The following is a 14,951-nucleotide window of genomic DNA, read 5'->3' as shown; positions in this document are numbered from 1 at the left end:
TATGTTATTTCCTTTTAATTATGTATTCTTAATATTTATTTATGTTGAATCTTTCTAATTATGTATTTATTTATGTGTTTAATTATGTGTTTATGTTTTTAATTATGTTTTTAATATATTTTTATTACTTATGTTTTATTAGCTTTAGGTAGGACCCATGGGTTAGTGCATGCTGCTTTTCTTTTCGTTTCTTTTTCTAGGTCTCTTATGTATTTATATATTTTTATTTTCTATTTGTATTTTATATATGTGTATATATATTATTTTCTGTTTTATATATTTTTTTGTTCTTTTATTTCCTCTTTATCTTTTTCTTTTACAGGATAGGTCATCGAGGGATAAGTTCATCAGCAGCGGGATGATTCGTCGCATGGCAGGATTCATCATCGATTTCTACGCGCGAATACGGGAAGGATAGGAAGAACACTGGCGCGCGTGTCGGCGGGCACAGGCGTGGGTGTTCTCGGGCGCGATTAAACTTCGTTTGATTGTTCGAATCGAAAACGCGAATTTAGAGTAGAGTCACCATTTCCCTAACACTCGCGTGGGTGTTCGGGCGCGATTAAAGGTCCTACCGTGGACTTCGTTTGATTTCTTCAAAATTTCGATGGGGGTACTTCGCGAATTTCGGCTTAACAGTAGAATCTACGTAATTATAACACACACGTGAGTGTCGCGACGCGATTAGTATTTCTGAGTGCGCTTTGTTTGTTCGAAATTCGGAAAGCACGAATTCGAATGTGCTTAATAATCCGTTATGTCTGAAGCAGACGGTGCAAATGGTGGAGCTATCTGTAAGAGGTGTGTAGTAGCTAAGCTACGCATACCCTGTTAGTTAAGAAGCCAGTGCATTGAAGCGGAAAGGTATCGCGGATCGGTATCGTGGTACGCGGATTTTAGAGTAGAGTCACCGTCAGCCCGTGGGTCTCCACATGCAGCAACTTCCACGTAGTGAGACCTGGGTCGTTAATATTTGCAAAGTCTAATTGTAAATCTTATAATGCAAATATTACCGAGCGAATGGCTGCATATTGTATTACTTTTCCATAATTTTTTAAATCTAATTCTAACTAAACATTAACGTTCTTCCCTTTTACATTTCTAAGAACTTCAAATAAATAAATGGTTAGATGTAATAGAACACTAGAGTGAATATTTAGAGAAAAGCACAAAAAGCTTTTCTATCACACTTATGTTCTCAAACATTCCCATTTATTCTCATTTTCTCGTATTTATTGTTATTTATAATTCTCGGGTTGTACCGATGTATGTTATATGTGCTAAATACGATATCGGTATGTATTTGTTTTGCGATAAATACAGAAATACTAATAAATATAATTAAAATATTATATTGTAAATAAATTATATTATAAATGAAAAACTAGACAGATCGGAATGTCTGAAATACGTCTGGAAAGCTGCTTGTACGGGCGATAATTGCGTAACATGTTAGTAAGAACGAACAAGAAAGACCTATGTGAAGGTTCCTGAGCGATCTTGATTGTTTACATCTGTTTTTGCCGGTATGTATTTTCGTTCTAAGTTCACGTAATAATATGTATACAAACACATGAATGGCAATTGTTTCTTGTTTTTGTACTTGTCAGAATGGAAATTAATAAACATTAATGGAGAAACTTTTAAAGTGTTATCTATATCTTAATACTATCTTTCTTTCTCTCTCTCTTTTTCCCTTTCTTCCTTTCTCTTCCTCTCTCTCCCTCTCTCTTTTTCTTTCTATTAAGAATATTTATTTAAAAACAAATAAATTTACGTGTGTGTATAAGACAATTGTGTTTCAATGATTTTTTAGCATACTAAGTGTTTTCATAAGCGTAAGAAATTTTCTTATTTTGTAAATTAACTTGGAAAGCTGACAAATATTAGATCGATATTAGTAAAGTAGAAAATTAATTGCATACGAATGTTTATACGCGTACAGGATTTATCAATATTTATATTTGTTCCTAAAAAAGATATCTATACGTATACGTATATGAAAATCGTATATACGACGAAATACAATCGAACACGATTAATTAACGGAAAACTATTAATTAGAGCAACGTTAGAAGACAAAAAAAGTATCATTATTGTGAAAATAAAGTTGGAAAATCCGAAAAATAAATATAACGTCATAGCTCCACAGGATAAATCAAATCATCGATTTTATTTTCGTGGATATCTTTTAAACAACGCGATGCCAATATACCTACAAGACGAAGCCTGTACACCGACACGATAAATGCATGGTCGATACAATGTTCTCCATTTGCGCTTGTAGTTCATATTTTATCCATACCTGTCGCTGAAGTCGCACACGCTTCGAGCGAAAGGTGATGAACGGTCTTTAGAAAAGATCTCCAATTTTCAATTTTTTTTTATTCAATCTTTTCATTAATATTACTAAATATTGATAATTTCTTTCATCAATAATTGAGATTGTTAAGGATTTTGTAAAAAAAGTTTTTGTTAATGTAATTAATAGCAGTAATATAATCAATTTGTCTCTGAGTTAATTCTACTATCAAATATAAAGTATCAACTACATGCTTTTAGTTCGTGTCAATCGTATATAATACTCCGGTAAGTCAGTTCGATGATACGAGTGTCATTTGTATAATCAAAACAATGGCTGGATCTGCGTTAAGACGATTAATGGCCGAATATAAGCGTAAGATAATAATTGTTTCGTTATTTTAATCGTATTACATTGGTCTATTCCATATGTTTGTAAAATGTTTATAGCATTATACTCGTGCATAAAAATCAATGATATCGTTACAATATCCTTATAGAATTAACCTTAAATCCACCAGAAGGTATAATTGCTGGACCATTAAGCGAAGAAAATTTTTTTGAATGGGAAGCATTAATTACGTACGTATTTATAATATAATATTATCTAACAATTTAGTGCTGAATCATTCATTTGCCGTAGATACATATTCAACAAATGATTATATATGAAATATATTCTCAAAAGATATATAAAATAAGTATAAAATAAGATTCTTTTTTCTTATAAAAATGTTTTTATAGAAACATAAAAGTGAATATATAAAAAAATCTTTTATGAGATATATACATATATATATATATACAATTTTTTAAGAATATTAAATATATTCGTAGAGGACCAGAAGGGACATGTTTTGAAGGTGGAGTATTTCCAGCGAAATTGATATTTCCATCCGATTATCCACTTAGTCCACCAAAAATGCAGTTTACTTGTGAAATATTTCATCCAAATAGTTAGTATCTTGTCGTATAAAATAATAAATTTGCTTTATAGGTAATGTATATGTATAATTATTATGAATATTTTATCTTCATATAGTTTATGCAGATGGAAGAGTATGTATAAGTATTTTACATGCTCCTGGCGATGATCCTATGGGATATGAGAGTAGCGCAGAAAGATGGAGTCCAGTACAAAGTGTAGAAAAAATATTGTTAAGCGTAGTGAGTATGCTAGCTGAACCCAACGATGAAAGTGGAGCAAACGTTGATGCTGCAAAAATGTGGAGAGAAGATAGATCTGAATTCGAGAGAATTGCACAGAAACTCGTTAGAAAAACTCTTGGAATTCCATCTTAATAAATTATTTATCTTGTTAATTTAATTTTATTTAGAAGTAATACTGAAGAAAAGTGGCTTATCTTTCTCTACTATTTTCTGTTTGAATCCATATAATAATATTTATTTTAAATAAATATGAAGCAGACCATTGTCTACTTTTGTCTATTATTTATGTATATAATGATATATAAATCACTTTAAAAAAATTCAACTAGCCAAGAAATGTTTTTATTAATACAAATATAATTATTGGAATTATACACTAAATGATTATTTTGTCTATTACTTATTAGGCAATGAATATTATTTTATGCGTGAATTAAACTTTCCAATTAAATACAATTGCTTTTATATTTTATGTAGTATATTATAATGCAAAATAATAAAGTAAAAAATGATTGTCTTAATAGTTCATTATATTATTTTGTTTGTTGTAAATTGTATAAACGTATATATAGGAAGGTGTACATTTTGTGTTTGATGTAACTATTCTTATCTATCTATTATAAAATATAAACAGTTATAATTTTGAAAATTGTATTTTATTTTCATCATGATAACATTACAATACAAATGTGAATAATGAAATACATACCATTTTTTATGTTTTATGTGTTTCTGTTTTATATTAATATTGTATTAATAACAGACAACTTATAACTTGTGCTGAAATACACATTTTTGTTGAAATAAAATCATATTTTTAAATAATATCAAAGAAAGATAAATTACACAGATAATAGTTTTAAAGTTTAAAAATTATTGTTCTCAATATTGACATAAAATTGATGTCATATATATTGAAATTTCTCATAGGTCTTATTTTATTGAAGCAGGATTGTTTTAATTATTATTTCATATAATATATTTTATATAATTTAATAGTTTTTATGACTCAACTGTTGACGATAATATTCTTCTTGCAATTATAACATCAAATTTTTTGTCACAATTTGATTTAGAAACTTATTGAGTCAGATACAAATTCAGAATATTCATATTATGTATTTAGCAGAAACAATATAAATCATAGGAACAAGTGAAACAATACAATAATATGAAAAATAAAAAATACTTCTTCATGCTATATTAATAAAAATATTCTACTCTATAGTTTTAGCAATTTTATAGTAACTTATTTGTGCAACTTAAGTTACTTGATTGCCAATTTTGTTATTATCTCATATATATATTATAATTTATATTTAATGTATTACTTTTCCCTAAAAAATTTAACACTCCGTTCGTAAAAAGCCGATTATTATGTATTTCACCCTGACAACAATCGAACTTGGTGACAAAATATATTAGACTAGAGAAGCCCACATTTACATTTACATATATAACTTTAAGATATTATTATTATTATTATTTGTTAAAAATAATTCTTATTAAGATAATGACAACACTAATATTTTTAAAAGTTTATTTCATTTCTTTCGCACAAGCTATGATATCTTTTGGATTGTGTTTACAAAATAATTGAAAATAAATATAAGTTTGCATATAGATATTTATTAAGAAACAATACTGAAATCCAACTTAAAATGCAATATTTATGACTAGCATTTGTTGATTACACTTAACAGACGATTATCAATGTTATCAGTTCTCTAGTCAAAGTACAACATGCATTTAAACCATTTTTATTTTTATCAATTAAATCAATTGCTAAACAAGTCACTATTACTATTTGGAATGTTTATATTATTTTCGGTCTTATATAAGTTTGTTTTCATCAATCTGTATTATAAATTTCAAACTAATTTATTTTTGTTAATATTTAATTTAAAAAACTTTGTAAATGTGTAAAAAAATGCATTGCATCTTAATCATAATATTCATATATAACAGATATAAGAAGTGACCAAAATTATTTCAAAATATTTTATATAGCACTTAGCAAAACTTTTGCATATTTTTATTTATATGCATTTTATCCTTTTAATAATAAATAAAGTTATATTCTCTTTATATTGTATTTAAAAATAATATACACGAAATAACAAAAATATTCCAAACAATAGTAATTAGTGACTCACCTTGCATGTATTAAATAAATTCTTTTAGATATATATTATGTCTGAACACATTATTGCTTTCCACTTCATATGTAATGTTACGTATGCATTTTTATTATACGTTGTGTATTAAAGAACGATTTATTCTTATAATTATAGAGAGACAAATAATAAAATATATATAAGTACAAATTTTAATTTCTTGTGTAATAAATAATAAATAAGTTTCATATCTCACTTTTGTGTAAAAATTCTTAATTATTTCAAATATATATAATAATCTAATTAATGCACCATATGAAGTCATATATGATCATCAAGAAATATGCTAAAAAATATATTGTGAATTTAAAAACATAAAAATATAAAACTTTTTGTAATTAACTTGTATTATCCTTTGTATTTGTATTATATTAAATTAATAAAATGTTGTACTTTGAGTACAGTTACTAACTTTGGTTTGTTCAAGAATAAAATTTTATTCTGTGCCAAGCAATTATAATGATACAATGAATATCCTTTTGCAAAAGTATTTCTTTATTAATTTAAAACATATATACTCAATAAAATGAGTAAATAACAAATATGCAGTAAGAAACAGTTACATGATTTGATAAATAAGAATTTGTAACTAAGATTTATAATATACGATTCTTCTGCATTTAAAGGAAATTTATTTATATCAATTACTACATTTTGTGCTTTATAAATTTTATAAATAATCTATACAATACAATTGTAAATTAATATCTGTTTTTTCTACTTTGATATATTGCAATTATAAATATTTATATGTATGTACAACATAAAAAAAAAATAAAACACAAAAAACTTACTGCTTGGCATAGAATGCTACATATTATGATGTTATGAATAATAAACAAGTACTATTAAATAAAATAATTACACTGTTTAGTAACACTAAGTTTCGTACAAGAACAAATATGTGCAACATATATTAATGTCAATTACAGTCACTATAAAATGTTACTAATTTCATTCTATATACCTCCCTTCGTGGTTGAGGTACTCAGGTGCCTGTAACCATTAACTATACGTACATGCTTCTCATATTTGTTAGAATTAGACCTTTCAGATAATCTTATAATATGGATCATATTGGAAAATCTACCACACGAATACTGGGTATAAAATCGATGTGCTACTCTAAAGTTCATGAGATGCAAACAAAATTCTGAGCAATATATGTGTATAGCCTTGCTGCTCTTTGATTACAAATCTGGACATATAATTTGCGATTTCATTATGATAAATTTAATTATATAGATCTTATAGAAGTGAATAAATTAAATAAATGCATAATATGATATTACATTATCATACTAAACAGATGCAACAAAACAACAACGCATGATTTAGCATATTTTTCAACATCAAGTGTACATCTTGTATAAAAACTTTTTTTTGAAAAATCTATTATACTACTCATATTTCTGTGTAAATTCTATGTAACATCAAGGAATAAAAACTTTTTCCTTTTTAAGGGGTTTATAACAATCACAACTTATGTTATTACATAACAAGAGGAAAGTTTGATTTACAGAGTTTGCCTTTTCTGAAATAAATATAAGATATTGAAAAATATTATAAGTTATAGAAGGTTTACTTATTTAATTAATTATATTCCTTACTTTTGCAAATCATAAATGATCAATTTAATATAGATTTTCAAAATTTAATTTAACAAAATAAATTAAAAGAAAGGAAAAGAAATATTTTTAAATAAGTATTACCAATTTGAATCGTAAGGAATAGTTGTGCATGAAATTTATAATTTTAGTGATATAACTTAGTAAAAATTAATCAAATGTATCACATTGTTTTTTTGTCAACTTCCATTGATCATAAAAAGCATTTGATAACTCTGGATATTTTAATTAAATTATTTAATATAAGAAATAAAAACTGTTTAATTTTATATAGCACCAATCATTAATTTTTTTAGAATTAATTTACCATTATGTCCAAGCTTTGATAAAACTGTTCACTTGTTAAATTTTGTTTTATCTTTGATGACTACAATATCTTTAAATCTATTATTTATTTTTTCATTGAATTTTTCTCATTAAATTATTTCGTTTGTAAATCTTGAGAATATCTTTTGAAAAGTCCGAAGCACATTTTTTCTTTTTTTTTTTCTTTTTTCTTTTTTTTCCCCAGTTGACTTCATGACATAATATATCTCGAGAAACGTTATAACATAGTATTGATCTAAAATGTTATATAATAGCTTGTACATGTATCGTAATCGGAATTCTGTAATCAACTGTTCATAGATGATTATTTCAAAAAATGAAATAATCCAAAAATAGAAATATGTTTCAAGTTTGTCCATAAAATGTGCTCTTTGCATATATTTATATACTTGAAAATTTTGCTTAGCCAATGAAATTCTATTACTCTTAAGTTAAAACCCTTTAGACTGGAAGGTAGGATTAAAATATGGCACAAAAGGAGTTATCATCAAATCATCGATCTGTTATTATAAATAAATATTGTGCACTTATTATATCGTATGTAATGTTATCTTAGACAACTATCATAGATGACAAAAAAAAAAGGAACTTAAACATAAATCATTATACGAAATTGGCCATACTAATTTTATAAGTTTGCTAATCAAAATGAAAAATGAGCACTATCATAGATAAATTATAATAAATTTAACAATCATCTGACAGCCCAATTACGTACATTTAATGTACTAATGTTGTTGCCAATTTGAGATCAAAATTACTTTTTAAAAGATTGATGCTGATCATATCGCATCTTACGCGTCTTATAGGCTATATGTAGTCTTTCTATAGTACTCTGTAATTTTCCTCTATTATTTTTAATCATAAATAATTGTATAAATTATTTTCTATAAATTCATACAGAGAACATTTACTACCTTTCAATACAAATAAAAATTGTTTCGATATTAGAAAATTGAAGGTCAATATGCAGTATACATGAACATTCCTTAATCACAATATCCACTTATAAAGTCATACACCAAAATTGTAAAAACAATAATCACAGATGTAAACGATGAAGCATACTTCAATTACCCTTACCGGCAACTCCTAATTTATAATACTTATGTTTCTTGCACAAGATAACATTGTCTTAAGTTTCTTTGTTAGCACTAAACATTTGGCATATACACACCAAGATGAAAAGTAAGATTACATATTTGTACCTCACGATAGGCCTTGCGGTGTGAAACAGATCTTTTCCAATTCACCAGTTGAAGAACTAACAGGAGATTCTGCTCGTTCATCTTGTTCAGCCAATTGTTCACTGTAGTAATGAGGCGTGCTAAGATAATCGATGAGGCGACGAGGTAAAGGTAACGTGGGGATGAGATCCCTGCGTACCATTTTTAAAATGACAAATCTACATGTATGCTGTAAACTTTGAACTTGTTTGAATCTGGATACTGGATGTAAAAGTTGCACTCGCATTGGACCCAACACTGGTCGTCGATGAAGAAAGAAAAGATAACGCCCACTTCTTGAGTGCTCTACTGCATTTTCAATGAAATCGACGATTGTATGGGATTTGAACTTCGTGCAACTTCCAAAACTAAAATTACCTAAAACAATAAAACTATGTGAGTAAGCTATTGAAGCTAGTTTGTATGAAAAATAACTTTTTATTACCTTGATCATGTTCTATCCTAACATGTCGCACACAACTGTTAAGTCTAAATGATAAAGAAAAGATGTAGTGATCATCACTGCTGTCTCTAACAATGAAAGATCCATCTGGTTCATTAGACAATATTTTTTCTGCAGCTTCACCTGATATAGGTCCCCAATACCAGCCATACTATTAAACAAGGAATATTATAGAAAAATATAATATAAATTACACCTTTCCTTATTTAAAGTTAAATTTACTTTATATATATGCATGTTAAATGAATGTTTAACTTACGTCTTTAACTTTTTCAATACTAGCGGCAAAATCCATACTTGTATCTTCCACTGTTTCTTCTTCAGATCGAGGAGCAGAAGTTGGCATATGTTGTATGGAATTCGGAGATTCTGATTTAGATACCATAGCTGTAAGCGCTTCTTCTGCTTGTTCTATTCCTACTTGACCATTAGTTTTTGGCAGAGGTGGTAATGCACGTTTAAAAAAAGGCATTTTTTGTGCAGATGTATCTACTTCTGACGTAGTATTGTTATTGTTTGCATGTTGATCAGAATCAACTCCTTCCTCTTCTTCGACTATTTCACCCTGCACAATACTATTTCTTTTTTCTACAAAATGATCAGGTGAACCCAAGCGTCTGAATCTAAAGATATTGCAAAGTGTTTGTTTTAAATTTAATGAAAAGTTTCGTTGACTCTTTTTTATTTTATCTCTTTCAGAATCACCCTTCTCTTTATGTGGTTCTTCTCTTACCTTCTTATGTTTAATACTGACAAATGAATTCTTTTTGTGCTTCTTAATATTACTGTTATTATTAATATTGTTATTATTATTATTATTATTATTATGAATCAGTCCATTACTACTCTTATTAGAAATTGGTGTGTCAGTTGAAGAATCAGTATGTGTATTACTATATCTATTATTATTATTTACAGTAACACCTTTTGGCATTGCAAGATGTATAGGCGTATGACCTATGGGAGCTTTATCACGCTTAATTTTATTTTCACTAGAATCACTGGAGCTTGAATACAATGTTTGTAAATATTGCCGAACTTCATGTAATGTCATATGAATTGGTTCTCCAATATTATGTGTATGTCCATTTGATATTCTAGATCCATGACGACCAGAAGTACCTGGAACACTATGACGTTTTCCATTCCCAGCTTCATTGCAACACATTTCAGCCAACAGTCTTTGTGACTTAATAACATGTGTTATAGCACGAGATTTTCCACAATAATGTCTGGCTTGTTGAATGTGCGTTTCTAATTCACTTTGTGAACTAGCAGATACATTTCTTCTTCTCTTACGATGATGTCTATGACGCTTAGGCCTTTGTGGTGTCTTAAGATCATGCAATGGCCTGATTACATCTATCGGTACAGTGTAAATATCAGAATCAAAGGGCACATTATACATATCACTGATTTCACTTGTTGTTAAAACATCATGAGACATAGCAGAAGTTATAAAACTGCTGTCATCAGCTTTATGACTTAATCCAGTAGTATTTATAGAATTATGCGAACTGGACAAACGTGAAGAAGCTAAAGAACATCGTGAATTTGGACGATTTAAAGTATTATATGGAGTGATCGTAATGGTTGTAGTTCCTTGACATGAAGAAGGTGTCAGGAAATCTGTTGCCCATATGCGTTTAGGATTATGTATGTTATGTGTTACCACAGGAACAGGATGTGAAGCAGTTACTATCCTTCCTTCTGGCCATGATATTCTACAAGATATAACCAATGCTTCTTCAATAATGGACTGTACAAAATTATTTGCAAATTCATCTATACATTGTGGAACCTTATGTTGCAACAATTGTTCGTAACTAAGAATGGGTGCAGAAAAGGATTCAGAATCAGCTGGTGAAGGACTATCTTGAAATTCTGGTGGTGGTTTAATAGCAACATCGACAACCTCAACCTCTAATTTACCATCAGCATCATTCCAACCTGGCCCCTTCTTTAATGTATTAAAATTTTCTCCACACATACCATCTGAATAATCAAAGGAATCTTGTGATAAAGATTTGCTTTCTATATCGCTTTCTTGCATCTAAAAATAGTTACAGGTAAAAATATCTGTAATTATAGAAATTCAATTTCTATAAAATTTTATTAAAATCATAAAAAATTATACCTCGATAGCAAGATGAGCACGTACAGAATCACTAGAAATGGAACCCCCTAGTCCACTGCTACCAAGATCGCTCAAAGGTCCGGTAGCACTGAGTGAACATGACGGTGGGGAATCCATTTCAAAATGTATTTAAATGTCTGTTATAAATTTTATAATAACCAAAATTTCTGGAAGTCCCAAGTAACTCCCTACAACACAATTAATCATTTTTTCTAAAACAAGATTAAACAAGATTATAATCAAAGACAGATTACCATGATCTATTTTCTTACCTGAAAATAGCAACTGTAAACAATATACGAATACCTTATCATCTTCGTATCTGCATATCCAATTGTACTCATTATATGGTCCATTTTGATACAAGATCTATAAGCCATAAAGCTTGCAAAGTAGAGTATTTATATCTAAAATAAGATAATAAGATAATTTATAAAAACATTATAAATTATTAAAAGAATATTTATGGCTTAATTATTTTATTTCATATCTATTATTTTTGTTAAGATCTATTATAATGCAATCGAACATAATTGATTGATATTACAAAATATGAAAAAATATAAAAATCTATATAGGATTACTGTAATGTATATATACGAAAGAACATAATACTGATAGTATGATCATTATATTACGCAATATCGTGTTAATAACAATATTTAAACATGACATACAAATTCCAAATTATCTGCTTTGTACTATAGAACATAAGTGAGAAATATGAATTCTTTTAAAGATTAAAGAGATAAAGAAGTAACATTTGAAAGATCAAAATACTCTAACGTTTATATTTCACGTTATAACGAAGTATTATTTCAAATATTTTAAATGTCTTGATCAAAAGGCATGCCGTACTACAATAAGTTTCACATCCCGGCAGGGTTAATGTTTGCATCGTAGGTAGTAGATCACCTTTGACGTTTCGCCAGAAAATATACATTTACGTACTTATGTTTCGTTGTTTATAGCCTTTTCATATTTATAACATTCTCCTTGTCCAAGCTGCATATTAAAATAACACTTATGATTGCCACACGATCTCCATTCGCGAGACAAATCAATATTTAAAAGACAACCGCGAGGACTACACATTTCATCTTACTCCATGTCAGTTCTGTTCCTACATTCCCTGTGTCAAGTATAATCCAAAGTAAGCGATTCCATTCGAGTACATTCGGTGAATAAAGATGAATTTCTTAGAAGGGAGAATATGTCTATAGTGTGTATTTCAACATCTCATATAGTCTATTTAACTATTATTCTAAACTATATGAAGCCATTTTATTAAATATGAATAATATAAATGGTATGTAATAAAAGGACATAATAAAACTCTTTTGATAGTAAAAGATATAGTAAAATCAGAAAATGATTTGAAAAGTTTATATTTACGAGTAGATTTCCAACATCCAATCAAATCTCTTGATGACTTTAGTATCAAATTGATTGGTCATTTCAATCATAGATGAGACAAATTTTTACATATCAGTATTTTGGTTTCACAAGGCAATAATTCCCGAAGCTTTTTTTTTAGTTACAATTAATGACTCATTTACCTACTGAGTTTGATATAAATTGCTATTTTCGTTCAATATTTTTCATAATTAATTTGAAAAAAAAAAATACGTAAAAATGTTTCTTACATTAAATTATATTTATATTTAATCTACATAACATAGTACCAGCTATTATTAGTTGTTGATGACTATTGTAGTAGTTGCCGCGTTTACTGATGTTAATAAATTGATTTAAATTATATTATGTGCGTGTACTATGTAGTCAAGATGTCTGACAAAAATTTTATCATAGCCATTTATGACATTATATATTCAAATTTGATAACAAGACTATATATAATGTAATTTCATTATTACGCCACTATATAGATTTTTTTTAGTTATTATTACATATTTTTGGATGCCATATAGAAATTCCAAAAATAGCTCTAAATATGACATATTGTGGGCTTCACTATTAAAAGTTAGGTATAATTGAGTGTAGGATGGATATCTATTTTTTTAATGTATAATGAAAAAGTGAAATGATTAATATATCAAAAGTATATAGGTTTTTAATACTGTGAGTTAATAGATAATAATCTTTATCATAATTAATTACATAATGTAGATAATTCTTATCATTATTTAGTTTTATCTTAATATTAATTTTATTATAATTTTTAATAAATATTAATAAATATTTTATAATATATTTATTAATCATTACAATATTATAACAATAGAATTGTTTTAAAAATTTTATATATATATATATATATATAACATTAATTTTTAATTGAAATTAAAAGGTTTGATTTGTTACAGTGTCTAAAAAATAATAAAATGGAAATAAATCTTAATCAATTTGCGGATCTCTTAAGCATTTTCACCATAGCTATGTGCTTCATATTAAAAGTTCCACAAATCTTTAATTTAATTTCTTTAAAGTCTGCCAAACAAATATCTACCTTAGGACTATTATTAGAAATTACAAGGTAATGTTTGATCATACTTTATATCCTGTATTGAAGGATATATATAATATTTTATCAGAAGAAAAATATTTTATTTTAATAACGCATATAATATACGTATGTATATGAGTGTATACTTATATTTAATATTGCAGTTATACAGTCACGGCAAGTTATAATTATGTTAATGGTTATTCCCTATTATCGTATTTAGAATATCCAATTATATTAATACAAGAATATATTTTAATATTTCTGGTAATGATATATTCGAGACAAACTAATATATGGAGCTTATTGATTACAATTGTTTATGTTACAACAAGCTTCTGTTTTCTATTAGAGATTATACCAAAAACTCTTCTTACATTCGTAATGGTTAGTATAGTTATGCAATATTTGCCTGCAAATTTGTCTCTATATTATTTCATTCATCAAAATATTACTTTTTAGCCTATGTGCACGCCAATATCTGTGTCAAGTAAAGTAATGCAATTGCTGGCAATTGTCAGAGCTAAAAATGCTGATTCCGTTTCACCTCTTACATGGTTTATATCAGCTTTAACAAATTCCAGTAAGTTTTTGCACAATTAGATTAATAATGAATTTGAAAATAATTATTTAAACTAAAATCTGAATATTTGCAATTTTAGCAAGAGTGTTTACTATATGGATGGATTCTGCTGACTTTCTACTATTAGGAAATTTTATCATATCTGTTCTTTTAAGTTCTAGTATTATGTTTTCTTCCTTGTATTATAGATATTATAATGTAAAACAGGATTGAAAAGAACAATATTATTCTGTATACCTGAGTAGTTTCAAATAGACATCTTTAAAATGTAAGCAAGTAAGTTAAAATGTAAAAATTGCTTTTATATAATAAATATTTCAAACAGAATTTCTTTGGTGAGAAATATAAAAATAATAATTTATATATTTAAAAAATGAATAATTGGAATTGTACGCATTTTAATTAACTCGAATGGACAGTATAGTAAAATTGAATAGACATTCCCGTTTAGTGACTTTGTGCAATTAACATT

General features: G+C 27.3%; 3 protein-coding genes across 11 annotated transcripts; 2 read left to right on the top strand and 1 right to left on the bottom strand.

Annotated features, from left to right (window-relative positions):
* Positions 1-2,461: 2,461 nt before the first annotated feature.
* Ubc7 (ubiquitin conjugating enzyme 7) lies at positions 2,462-3,846 on the top strand. Of its 2 annotated transcripts, XM_035865432.2 has the most exons (5): positions 2,462-2,480; positions 2,563-2,677; positions 2,802-2,883; positions 3,139-3,257; positions 3,344-3,846. In XM_035865432.2, the coding sequence occupies exons 2-5, from the start codon at positions 2,635-2,637 to the stop codon at positions 3,601-3,603; spliced, it is 504 nt and encodes a 167-aa protein (XP_035721325.1). In that variant the 5' UTR covers positions 2,462-2,480; positions 2,563-2,634; the 3' UTR covers positions 3,604-3,846. The 2 variants fall into 2 exon arrangements, with proteins under 2 accessions (XP_035721325.1, XP_035721316.1); XM_035865423.2 differs by lacking the exon at positions 2,462-2,480.
* A 743-nt stretch (positions 3,847-4,589) lies between these two features.
* On the bottom strand, positions 4,590-12,520 carry LOC118445106 (uncharacterized). Of its 4 annotated transcripts, XR_014981833.1 has the most exons (7): positions 12,381-12,520; positions 11,702-11,836; positions 11,430-11,617; positions 9,552-11,345; positions 9,275-9,443; positions 7,584-9,207; positions 4,593-7,182 (listed from the first exon to the last, which is right to left on the bottom strand). XR_014981833.1 is itself a non-coding variant. In XM_035874098.2 (6 exons), the coding sequence occupies exons 3-6, from the start codon at positions 11,544-11,546 to the stop codon at positions 8,813-8,815; spliced, it is 2,475 nt and encodes an 824-aa protein (XP_035729991.2). In that variant the 5' UTR covers positions 11,547-11,617; positions 11,702-11,836; positions 12,381-12,520; the 3' UTR covers positions 4,590-8,812. The 4 variants fall into 4 exon arrangements, 3 of the variants coding, with proteins under 3 accessions (XP_035729991.2, XP_035730015.2, XP_035730009.2); XM_035874098.2 differs by having other exon boundaries at positions 4,590-9,207; XM_035874122.2 differs by having other exon boundaries at positions 4,590-9,207; positions 11,430-11,641; positions 11,736-11,836.
* On the top strand, positions 12,466-14,793 carry LOC118445128 (solute carrier family 66 member 3). Of its 5 annotated transcripts, none has more exons than XM_035874166.2 (5): positions 12,466-12,582; positions 13,757-13,926; positions 14,061-14,283; positions 14,359-14,479; positions 14,559-14,755. In XM_035874166.2, the coding sequence occupies exons 2-5, from the start codon at positions 13,775-13,777 to the stop codon at positions 14,690-14,692; spliced, it is 630 nt and encodes a 209-aa protein (XP_035730059.1). In that variant the 5' UTR covers positions 12,466-12,582; positions 13,757-13,774; the 3' UTR covers positions 14,693-14,755. The 5 variants fall into 5 exon arrangements, with proteins under 5 accessions (XP_035730059.1, XP_035730038.1, XP_085511310.1 ...); XM_035874145.2 differs by lacking the exon at positions 12,466-12,582 and adding an exon at positions 12,598-12,738; XM_085655184.1 differs by lacking the exon at positions 12,466-12,582 and adding an exon at positions 12,985-13,412 and having other exon boundaries at positions 14,559-14,793.
* Positions 14,794-14,951: the final 158 nt, after the last annotated feature.

The sequence above is a fragment of the Vespa mandarinia genome, chromosome 2 (genome assembly GCF_050613455.1).
Source record: "Vespa mandarinia isolate Hongniang chromosome 2, ASM5061345v1, whole genome shotgun sequence".
Classification (NCBI taxonomy): Eukaryota; Metazoa; Arthropoda; class Insecta; order Hymenoptera; family Vespidae; genus Vespa; species Vespa mandarinia.
Note: the sequence above shows the minus strand (reverse complement) of the source record. Positions and strands in the feature narration are given on the sequence as shown.

What these genes read in the sequence shown, in the direction of transcription:
- LOC118445106 (XM_035874098.2), bottom strand. Translation starts at nt 11,546, where the DNA reads ATGGATTCCCCACCGTCATGTTCACTCAGTGCTACCGGACCTTTGAGC. An exon ending in GTGCTCATCTTGCTATCGAG is followed by an intron (nt 11,346 to 11,429) that starts GTATAATTTTTT and finishes AACTATTTTTAG; the next exon opens with ATGCAAGAAAGCGATATAGA. An exon ending in TAGGATAGAACATGATCAAG is followed by an intron (nt 9,208 to 9,274) that starts GTAATAAAAAGT and finishes TTATTGTTTTAG; the next exon opens with GTAATTTTAGTTTTGGAAGT.
- LOC118445128 (XM_085655184.1), top strand. Translation starts at nt 13,350, where the DNA reads ATGCCATATAGAAATTCCAAAAATAGCTCTAAATATGACATATTGTGG. An exon ending in CTATTATTAGAAATTACAAG is followed by an intron (nt 13,927 to 14,060) that starts GTAATGTTTGAT and finishes TTAATATTGCAG; the next exon opens with TTATACAGTCACGGCAAGTT. An exon ending in CTCTTCTTACATTCGTAATG is followed by an intron (nt 14,284 to 14,358) that starts GTTAGTATAGTT and finishes ATTACTTTTTAG; the next exon opens with CCTATGTGCACGCCAATATC.
- Ubc7 (XM_035865432.2), top strand. Translation starts at nt 2,635, where the DNA reads ATGGCTGGATCTGCGTTAAGACGATTAATGGCCGAATATAAGC. An exon ending in GAATGGGAAGCATTAATTAC is followed by an intron (nt 2,884 to 3,138) that starts GTACGTATTTAT and finishes ATATATTCGTAG; the next exon opens with AGGACCAGAAGGGACATGTT. An exon ending in TGAAATATTTCATCCAAATA is followed by an intron (nt 3,258 to 3,343) that starts GTTAGTATCTTG and finishes ATCTTCATATAG; the next exon opens with TTTATGCAGATGGAAGAGTA.